General features: G+C 52.5%; 3 protein-coding genes across 3 annotated transcripts; 2 read left to right on the forward strand and 1 right to left on the reverse strand.

Moving 5' to 3' along the window:
* Positions 1-2,697: 2,697 nt before the first annotated feature.
* On the forward strand, positions 2,698-4,590 carry GCG54_00005778 (uncharacterized protein; the record flags this gene model as incomplete). Its single annotated transcript, XM_045405794.1, has 2 exons — positions 2,698-3,465; positions 3,523-4,590. 2 exons carry the CDS (start codon positions 2,698-2,700, stop codon positions 4,588-4,590), a joined length of 1,836 nt encoding a protein of 611 aa, XP_045264192.1.
* A 652-nt stretch (positions 4,591-5,242) lies between these two features.
* Positions 5,243-6,397, forward strand: GCG54_00005779 (uncharacterized protein; the record flags this gene model as incomplete). Its single annotated transcript, XM_045405795.1, has 1 exon — positions 5,243-6,397. One exon carries the CDS (start codon positions 5,243-5,245, stop codon positions 6,395-6,397), a length of 1,155 nt encoding a protein of 384 aa, XP_045264193.1.
* A 125-nt stretch (positions 6,398-6,522) lies between these two features.
* Positions 6,523-8,688, reverse strand: GCG54_00005780 (Cytochrome P450 monooxygenase FCK2; the record flags this gene model as incomplete). Its single annotated transcript, XM_045405796.1, has 8 exons — positions 6,523-6,725; positions 6,778-6,879; positions 6,939-7,243; positions 7,301-7,428; positions 7,488-7,819; positions 7,893-8,087; positions 8,154-8,591; positions 8,655-8,688. The coding sequence occupies 8 exons, from the start codon at positions 8,686-8,688 to the stop codon at positions 6,523-6,525; spliced, it is 1,737 nt and encodes a 578-aa protein (XP_045264194.1).
* Positions 8,689-11,036: the final 2,348 nt, after the last annotated feature.

The raw sequence follows: 11,036 nt of genomic DNA on the forward strand, positions 1-11,036 counted from the left end.
TGTTTGTTTGGATTGAAAACCAATCACACTTGGATGGGCAACATCGGAATGTGTTGTAGACACAACAGGCGTCTGACTTTTCTATTCTCGTGGCTTCCTGTCAGGCAGCTTTATTGGGAGTAAATTGAACGCAGTATCGCGCGACGTGGTAATAAGGAAGGCTCACACAGCAAGAGCACAAATATGCCCACATCAATCCTTTTCGTGGCATTTCACTTAAATATTTGCCTTGGAAGGATGATCGCTTGTTGAGAATCATGTTTGGGCTTGGCAAAGCACAAAAGGCTGCAATGCGTCTGGTTCATATCTTCTTGACGACATGAAGTTAGAAGTTGCCCAGAGTTTCGGAATAAAATACTGATCCCACGAACAGCCTGCTCAAAGCTTTTGTTCCTTGCTCGAACAGCCCAGATGTTTCTCCTGGCCTTTCACGCCGACTCCTCGCTGACTGAAGGCACGGTCTTACAACGGACAAAGGCATCAAGAACACCGGACCAAACATCCCAATCTCAGAAAACAATGTGGAGGCTCTGACTCTGATTCTGCCTCTGATTTACTTACATTTCTCCTAAAACAGACCAATTGCTTCGCCCATGTCGTTGACTTCAACGCTTGGCTTCAAACCCCAATTTGATTCCTTTCATCAACTTTCAAAGTCGTCGAATTACTGCCTACATGTGCAAAGAAACCACTCCAAATCTCTAGCAAAAATCAAGTATCTTGTGAAAGACCTTATCTCCTTCACTACCCTTAATCCACATCCGGCTTCAAGTTTTGGCACATTCAAATCCTGCCACCAAGCAACTCTCGAACTCCTATTTTGTTTGGATGCAAGTCGATCTTCGGGCAGTACCGCGGTAGCATCATCGGAAGTCTGCTACCTTGCTGATTTATGAAAGGCACATCGATACCGTTTCCTACGCCATCTAGCAGCTTCTTCATATCACACTGATGGCCTGTGCTGTGACGTCGATATTCAGTATGTTTCCACTCGACAGAGCTCTCTAACGTTCTTGAGAACCACCCTCCGCTGCTACATTTGACTGACAACATCGACGTGATTCGACTGACTAGAGCCTTCTGGTTCATACAACTCGCCACAGGTCCTCCACAAAATATCCTACTTGAGAACAGAAAGACCTCAACGTCGCCCAGGTGAATCTCCTACGAACTTTCATGCTAAAGTATAGTCTTTTTTGGCTTCAGAAACTCATACTTCATGGGAATCACCATCGCAAAGGCATTAGGGTCAAAGAAGTAGGCATTTTGAGTCTCTATTCCCCGGGCCCTGGTATTCGTGAGAATACGCTACAGTGAGTTTACTTCCTGCTTACTGCGTCATTTCCACCTACAGGCATGGAGTTTCTGCTCTGATACCAAAAGTTCTCTGTACGGTTCAGTAGGCATGCGTTTTCCCTTGTGAATCTATGAGCAAAATCGTACTTGTCCCGCCTTTAGACTTATGCGATACAGCCATCGATTTCGTGGTCTGGCCGACCTACACGGTGGTAGGATAATGTTGTCACGTCTGGGTGCAGTGACGATGCGGACGACATGACCTTTTCGGCAGATGACTGCTCCTCTGTGGTGGCCGTCTACGAGCAGTCGTAACGCCCAGACTCAAGCACTTCAATTGCTGCCTTCCAGCTTCAGCGAACCTCATCAAATGAGCTAAAATTTCACCCTGAGTATCTCAATCGTGGAGACTGCCTTCCTGGTACGTACTCTCAGTATTTTTCCTCCCACCTTACCTCACTTATCCCACCTCACTTCACTTCACCTCACCTCACTTAGTGCTACCTACCTCACTTCACTTCTGCCTACCTGCTTCACTTCAACCTACCTGCTTCACTTCAGCCTACCCACTTCACTTCAGCACAGCCTACCTACCTCAAACCAACAACTTCAGCCTCACGCGATCTTGTGCTCGTGTTCCTACCGCTATCTGCTTTGCGTCTTCTCCGCTCGAAGTGCCCCGGGCCCCCCTACGACCTACTCGCCAACCTTTCACAGGAGACGAAACAAAGAGGTAAGGACCTCCTTTAGGCCATCATCTCATTGTACCGCTACCTGTCGTCTCCTTGTCGCCCTTCACCTCACCTTTTTCGGTTCTTCATCGCATCTGAGGTGCTTCTAGGCGCGTCTCATTGCCATTTTGGCACCTAAACTACTCTCGACGACGCGTCGGAACCTTCACCTCACCTCCACTGGGTCCAGGTCGCGTCCATCACAAATCGCGACTGCCTTCTCCCACCTCCCAGACCTTTCAGGCCGCCATTCTCACCTACACACCACGACTCTTCTCCCCCGACAACTGGGGATAAAAGATCGTCCCACCTCTTCTCCCAACTCCAACTTCCATCTCCCTCATCCACCATCACCTCCACCAACTTTCATCTTCCATCTTCTTTCACAATCTCACTCGATCCAAAAGCTTTCAACCACAGCACAACCCTTCCGTCCAACACAACAAAGGGTAACAGACATCATCACAGAAAGCTATTTTCGTTCACTTCTGCACGCAATCGTTCTTGTCCCCAGTTCAACGCCACAGACCGTCGCTACTACCTCCGCGTCCAACTTTTCACATCAAGTGAGTTGCTACTGACTGAGTCTGTGAGGGGTGTGAAACTGACTCATTGAATCGCGCAGGCAATTCGGAGCCCTAACCTGAGACCACCCGTCAACGATTCCAAGATGGCGCCTAACAACACCCGAGACAACTTCAACAGCCAGCGCATCATCAACCAAGACAACAGCCCCAGTGCCCTGGCAGAGCGTCCTCCGACTGCTAACCGGCTTGAGCGAACCAATGGCCTTTTCCGCCCTTACACCCCGTCGACCCTCGCAACCCTCAACCAGGACGACTCTCCAACTCCCGCCTTACACCATGGCTCCCGAGTACAGTCTCTCCGCAACCAGTCGGCAGTTCCTACGCCATGGCCAGTACCCACCCCTCCCTCCATCGGCGACAACTCTTCTCCTTGGGTCCGTTTGGATCCAGTCCCTCCCTTGGCCTACAACGGCAGCTCTAGATCGTCCACATCTGCCCCCAATTCGAACTCGCTTTTCGGAATCTCTGGAACATCCACCTCCAGATTCATCGAGAATGGGGTGATTCTCACTCCCTCATCGTCCGGCAACTTGACACCTACCTCGGGTCCTCAATACCCAACCCGTCCCCCAAGGTCGACTTCGAATGCTACCAATGCATCTTCCGATAGCAACACTACCACGGTGGCCAACCCAGGCCTTGGCCTGAGCCGATTGTCCATGAGCTCGGGTCCTAGATCCCAGTCTGGTGCTGCGAAGTCGGCTACGGAAGACATCTTTGATTCTTCCGATTCGGACTCAGACTACGACTCCGACTCCGATCGCGAGCTCGTTATAATGGGCAATTCGAGCTCCGTCCGCGCCAATGCGTCGGTTCCCACAGCCGTCGAGAATGCTCCGCTTCGGCACCACGTGAGTCCCCTCATACCAGAACGTTCTGAAACATTGATGCTAACTTGACCGCGCAAGATGGCGCTTCCGCCTATTAGAAGCCCTTTGTCGGCGCTGCCTCCGGGGCCTCGGGGAGTTCCCTGGCACAACTTTAGTAGGCTTCCGCATCCATTGGACCTTGTCCCCATCAGACACCGCAGACGTCCATCTTTCCACTCCTCAGACGAGGAAGCAATGCCCATGCCCAGTCGTCGCATCGCAGGTTCATGGGAGACTCGCCTGGCACGTTCACAAGCTAGAATGCAGGCGGCCACGGCCAACTCGCAGCCCTCTGGATATCCGCATCGCCCCCGTCAGTATGGCCCTCCCAGCAACGCCACCTCTTCCCAGCCAAACGAAGGTCGACAGCCGCAGGGTTTCCGCCCTACTTGGGCTGCCATGCGTGCCAAGCAGGGCCAGGCCAAGGGCAACGACAAGGATAGGGCCGCGCTCAAGGCCATGTACGGCATCTCGCCCAACTACGCCGGTGACCCGACCATCGAACGCAACCGTTCCGCCGACATCCCAGACAGCGAGAATTGCGCCCTTTGGATTACCTTCCTTCCGCCCGACGTCACTCACCGTGAGATTCTCGCCGAGATCCGCAACATGGGTCGCATTTGGAGCGTGGTCATCAGCGGCCCCGAGCCCGCGAAGAACCACCACACCGCGGCTGCCAAGGTGGTCTTCTTCGAGCTCGGCGCCGCGCAGAAGTTCTACGCCATGAGCTGCAACCCCGCGCGCCGCTTCAAGGTCCGTGGCCACGTCACCAAGGTCGAGCTCAACCGCATCAAGACTGCCCAGGACAACCGCCGCAACAACTCTCGCGTTCTCCGCATCAAGGGCCGCCCCGATGTGGTCAACAAGGATGCTCTCACTGCTTACTTCAAGCAGAAGATCACCTTTGAGGTTGACGAGGTCATCACCATCGTCATGAACGAGGACATGGGCGACGTGGAGTACCGCTTTGGTAGCTTCGGCAACCAGGCGGAGTTGGCATACCTGGCTCTGCAGCGCGAGTATGATGTTGGAGGGATTCAATCCCCCTACTGGGAGGTTCAGTACGGCCACGACCCCTGCGCGCCGCAGCCTAGCGCTTACAACTGAGTGCCGTCTTTTCGGCTACAGCGGACAGATGTTTTGGTGGTAGATGGAGTTTGGTAGGATACGGATTGCTTTTTGAACTTGATTGTTGGAGTTTGCCTTGATACCCAGCTTACGGCTTTGTACTGTTGCTTTGAGTTGCTTTCACTTCAGAAAACAAGCAACTGGTATGATGGACATCATGCTCACGGCACCCGGTTTGGCCCCATTGGTCCAGATAGCTTGGAGAGATCTCAGGTGGGCTTTGCTAGATATTTCGGACCATAAATTTCCGAAAGCCATTACATCAAGTTCACCATTTCCAAGAGATTGAGATAATGTTACCTGGCATCAAACATCGTGAAGTGAAGGTAAAGGGGAGAAGTTGAAGTCCGGCAAGGGGTCGGTTGGTCATGGGAGGCAGGCGGTCAGTGGACCTCCTGCTCCGCTTGATGCATTCTGCCGCTTATATAATCTTATGCTCTCTGCGATGGTCCGTGCAGCCCCCAAGACCGCCCATTGGCGGGGTTCGGCGTGACACATTCGGCGATCGCTCCTCCTGCTTGGCGGCTTGTGGCGATTGGCGAGCTGCAACCTTGAGTGAGGTGCTCGACTACACCTCAGCTTTTTTTATCGTTCCGGGACGGCTTTGACTTTGCTCATATCCCTTTCAAAAATGGGCACTTCTTCGGAAACAACTGGAGATGAGAGTCTTCCTCCTGAGATGGAGACCCTCACCGTCTCGGATAATTTGGAGACCTCTCAATCATCCAGCGAAGCGACTGAAGCGACTGAAGCGACTGAGACGGCAACCGACACGGCTTCCATCGCCACCACAACCGACGCCTCACAAGAAAACCAGACCTTTCTCCGGGGTGAGGCAACAGAGGCCGTCACAGATAGCGATCGCGTCGCCGCCTCTGGGAATCTTAAGATACGCTCCAAACGCACCGAGCGACGTCAGCGTAAGATGCTGAAGAAGACCGCCAAGAAGTCGTCACAGCCAACACACATTTTCGACCTTCCCAATGAGGTCCTCAACAACATCATGGTCTACCTTCTGCCCAGCGATCTTTTCAGGGTTTCCCGCACGTGCCGCCATCTCTACGAGTACGTGAAGCACGACGAGGCCATCCTCGCTCGCGAAATCATCGCCGCCAGATACCCCATCCTGGAGAAATGCTTTCGTCTTCCAATTCCTCTAAGCGAGGTAGAACCTGAGACCCACAGCCGTCTTCAACATCCAGACAGAGTGGCCGCGCTTAATATTCATCGCCGTTATCAGCATATTCCTCCTGCTGATCCTTATCGCACCTGTACTTGCCTCACCTGCGTCATCAGATGGAACGCTCTCTGCAATGCTGTCGATTTCTCCAACTGGCAGCAGAATCTGGAAAAAGGCGAGCCGATTCCCATGATGGATCGAGGCAAGCCTCTGCCAGAGTGGAATCGCGTTCTCGTCGACCAGACCATGAACCTCGTATCCAGGGCAGTTACTTCTCCCCTGCTACATGCCTGTATACTCGAGAGCCACCTCAAGAACACCGTTGTCGCCATCAAGCGCCACAGTCAGAATAAGGGCAATAAGAGACGTCACTTTCAGATGACGCAGGCCGACATCGAGTCTCAGTCCGATGTATTCCTCGATAGACAAGGGCCCGTCACTACTGAGCTACCTTTTCACCGCGACAACTACTACATGCTCGAGGCTATGATGCCTAGCCGCACGTGGCTTACTGAGAAGAAGCGGTGGGGGTATATGCCAGCGGAGGCGCATGACAATGACCTGGCGTGGGTCGCGACAAGATGGCAGATGCCACGGCCGTCTTAAATATAAGATTAAATCAGCAAACCGTATAACGTCGGATTTGGCTCATTTTTGTAACGAATTACAGTCAAACTTGAGAGCTATGGAATCTACTTCAGATTTCTGACATATCCCATCTTACGTTTTGCTCATGACGAGCCAGCTTCAGGTCGCTTCTTGAACACGCAATTCAAACTGCCCGGCTTCACAATCAACTGGAACTTTGACTCTCTGTGAAGTCTCTCTGCATCCTCACCCGGCGCGACTTCAAAATCATAGTTCCAGAGCGTGTAGGCCACGGTCATTCGGATGACGTTCATCGCGAGCCGTTTACCCACACAATCAAAGCGGCCTGGTGTAAAGCGTGAGCTTCGTCATGAAAATCATAGTCACGTGTGACTTACCGTAGTGGAAGGGAACGAACGCTCGTCGGTCGATGATCAAATCTGGGCGAGTGGTCCAGCGCTCGGGGATGAACTCGTGGGGCTGTTTCCAGTACTTGGAACCTATTCGTAGTGTGTCAGTTTCTCCCATCTTGCGAATGTAGAAATACGGGGTGACATACTTCGTTGGTACACATGCAACGGGGTAAAGACTGTCACACCACCGGTGATGTACGTTCCGTCGGCCAAGGTAACACCTTCAGGAGGCACGACTCGAGGTCCGTTGGTCGCCGCCGGGGGGTGCATGCGCAGTGTCTCGTTGATGAAGGCGTCGAGGTACTCAATCTTCGCTAGATCGGCGACAGCGAACTCTCCAGGCACGGTTTTGCTGTGCACTGGGGCTATTTCATTGTAGAGACGCTGGCGGAGCTTCGGGTCTTTGGCGAGGAAGTAGAAGGAATATCCCAATGCGCAAGAGATTGTGTCTCTGCAAAGCTGTCAGTGGAACCTTCTTTGGATGATTTTTGGGCAGATTCTTGCGTACGTTGCCCCGATGAGGATGGCCAACGAGTCCGAGTACAATACATTGATGTTGCGAAAAGACTTTGGCTTCTCTGACTTGTAGTCGTCAAGAAAGTACTTCATCATGTCGTGCGACTGTTCGGAGTCGGTCTGAAAACAATTCACAGTCAGCTTTCGCCCACATTTGAGGTCCTTGGCTTTGGTCTCACGGCCATTCTCTCATCCACTAACCGCGCCCCAAGGCCTTCAAACTCCTTCACCATTCCAAAACGGGGAATACTCGAGAGCAGCATCAGCGGCCACGAAATCCCACCCATCTGGGCAGCCAATTTGAAGGATGTCTCGATGAGTTCGAGCATTCGGTCGTCGCGGCCATCTTGTACCGTGCCAAAGTTGTGGCTGAAGCCGACGCGGCCCATGTTGTCGAAAGGGATCAGCTTGGCGTAGAGGGCGGTGTCAATGGGTTTGCCTTCGACCTCTTCGATGCGGCCTAGCCAAGCGCGCAGAACTGATCTTGTCTCTTCCTCGTATCGTTCCAGAGCTACAGATTACCGCCGGCATCAGTGGAAAGCTCCTCATATCATACCTCAAGCACAGATGGTGAAGCTACATACCTTTTGTCCCTAGTGCTGTGTCCCAGACCCTTCGTCGATCCCGATGCGCCTCGTTTTCCCAAATGGCGTCAAGGTTCAGCTCGTGTTTCGAAGCAAGAGCGCCGTAAAACCCAGTCCATCTCTTGGTTACCTTTGACTGCGGGCCGTGGAACTTGATGTACGTGTCTATATCCGACACCGATATTTCATTAGGACCTGGATTCAAAATTAGGCTCACTCTGTTCTTCCAGCAAAGGGAACTAAGAAGACTTGGAGTCTTACCGAGCCGAACGACATCTCCGAGTTTCTCATGAAGCCTCAGGATTCGATCGTGTAATTTCCAATCTCGGTTGGCCCACATCGAGTAGAACTTGGTAATCCTAGCGGGGAACGGGCCCGGGAACTTGCGGAGGGGGTGGAAGAAGATGCGGTAGACCCCGATGCTGGTATAGAGGGCAGCAAAGTACGATCCAGATACAGCCGCGGAGACCACCAGTCCGTCATAGAAACCGTAGGACAGAACCGTTCTCGCGAGTAGCATGATCAGCGCAACAACATGGAATGCCACGATGCTTGCGGCATCCATGCTCTTGGGACCGTGGATGAAGTAGAGCCAGTGTGACAGAAGACCGGTGATGGCAGCCACGCCGCAGGAGAAATTTGCGGCGCCGCCGAACTTGGCGACCTGCGCGAGCACAACATCTTGCATCTTGACGAAAGCTATTGACGAATGATAACATTCAACTTGATAGAACACATTGATGTGGGAAGGATATAACACACTTGCATCCTTCTCAACACTGAGGATTATGCCCATAAATGTAGTCTCGCACCCCGGCGGCGCCGCGGCGCGGAAGCAATTTACGACATCAGAGTTTCCTACCACATGCTTCCTCTTCCATTTAATATCAGGCCGACGGTCCGCTTGTGGTCACTTTTGATGTCAGCTTGGCCCAAGTGTTACATCCGTAGGCTGGGGTACCTGCCCAACCGGCGGGATGCTCAGAGTTTCACCTTACCCCAGCGGTTCCCCGCGTCGGGAGTGTTCCCTAGTGGACGTGATAAGTAATCTGATTCGGAGACATATTCCCGAAAATAGTAGAATTTGCAAGTTTGTTGGCTTAAGCGAGTGCGAGTGCTGGCCACGAATGTCTCAAATTCCGGGAATTATGGTCAAGACACGCCTCTGCGGCGGCCGGACACTTTTGGATGGCGAGTTCAACTGAATCATTGAGAGGTGGGAAACCATCACGATCCAAACTCTTGTGCAAAAAGCGTTATGTTGAGGAAAAGAAACTGAATTGGTATCATTGAGGTGCTATGTAAATCTCATCCCTCCCATGTTATATTGCGCCGTGTAAACATAATCCCATCCCATCATATGTAAGCCTCTTCTGGCTTACCATCTGCCTGGGCCACCGAAACCACCACCGGGACCGCCAAAGCCGCCGCCATGATGACCATGGTGTCCGTGGTGGTGTCTTCCTCCGAAGCCATCACCCATGCGAGGCCCAAAGCCGCCGCCGAAGCCCGGACGGGGACCGCATCCAGGGCGGGGTCCGCCCATCATGCCGCCGTGATGGTGGTGGTGGGACTGGACCATTACCGGACGGGGGCCGTAACCACCGCCGCCGTAACCGTGGTGTCTGCGGGAAAGACCGAAACACATGTTGTGGTGTTAATTGAGTTTGAAGTAGATGAAGTTGTGCCTTGTGTGTTTAGTCAATGAATTGACTGTGTACTTTGTTTGTTGTGATGGTTTGAAGTTTTGGTTGGGGTTGAGTTAACTATTTGACTTGATGGGTGTGGTTGTGTAGAAAATTGTGATGGAGATCTTTGTTTGTTTCAATTGCTTGAAGATGTTTGGTTGGTGATGATGAGCACTGCAGGAATGGAAGGGGAAAACGTGACAACTTTATACAGAATGTTTCTTCAACAGAGTCCCGCATTGAGGCTGTGATCAAGACCCTTCGTGCGTCATTTCGGCTCGTCGGCCGAGCGCTAGGATGCCCACACCCGGCTCGGCACTGGGATCAAAGGGCCAACTTGGCTCATGTCATGAGGGGCCGCGCAATTGGGGGCTCCGCACGGGATCTCGTTTCAGCGTACTAAACCGATAACGTCACTCTGAGCCCCGAGCTAGGCGCAATGCGCACTCAAGGTTCATCCCAAATCACGCGTTGTGGCTTGGGAGGGAAAACCGTCGAGCCACAACGGAAAAGCAGGTTCATCGGTCAATGCCGAGCCACACCGAGGTCGGCAAGGTTTCTCGCCTCGCGGAGAGTGACGCCACACCTTCAGAGACGAGACCATGCGAGTCAGCCCAGCCCCGCGGTGTGCCGGCCAATTGGAGCCGTTGGTCTTGGGGGCCGGCATTTTGGTGCCGCAGTCAGTGTTCGCGCTGGGACAGTTGAGCTTGGCCCACGTCTGTTCGTTGATGACATCTTTACGGACAGTGCAGGATTTCTGACAGGTTGCCATTGGGATTCTGGTAAAGATGGCGGACACGTGAATTCGTCTGGTTGCTCGCGTCTTCGTCATTTGTTCAAGGCCCGAGCTAACTGGATCGTTCTGGACCAATGGGGCCATGCAAGAGTCTAAATCTCGGAGAAGATGAGGCGCAATCGTGGCTCAGGCGCCGTCTTCAGTGACCGAATTCCAAGAGGTCAGGGAACCCCCGTTCGACAGTGTGGCTTTAACGGCGGCGCCGACCGAGATGTTGGTTCACAAGACCGCATTCGCTCCACTTCGCCGATGGCTGAATATTTGCTACTGTCGGGCTATTCTCCCACATTCCGAGAACGGCAAAAGCCAATAGATCGGATAGCCACGAACTATTCATCGATCGAAAGAATGCCGCCAAGCACGTATCTCTTCGATCCAAATAGATCGATGAAATCCTGTGTGGTAAGCATAGTGCCACGGGGGGATGGGAAATCAATGAGATGGATCTCGAAATCGCCGGTTTTTGACAGCACACATGATCGCCTGTGTCTCACTTTGAGCCTAAATAGGCACGACAAAAAATACAAGTTTTACTATCCGGGCGGATGCTAAAAGCTAAGTAGGCGGATTACTATCCCTAGGTCAACCCATTTATTTACACATTGACTTGAATCTTCAATAAAGGCCTCATTGTTTCTAATAGTACTATCGTCATAATCA

Source organism: Colletotrichum gloeosporioides, assembly GCF_011800055.1.
Source record: "Colletotrichum gloeosporioides strain Lc1 chromosome Unknown consensus_47, whole genome shotgun sequence".
In the NCBI taxonomy this organism is placed as follows: Eukaryota; Fungi; Ascomycota; class Sordariomycetes; order Glomerellales; family Glomerellaceae; genus Colletotrichum; species Colletotrichum gloeosporioides.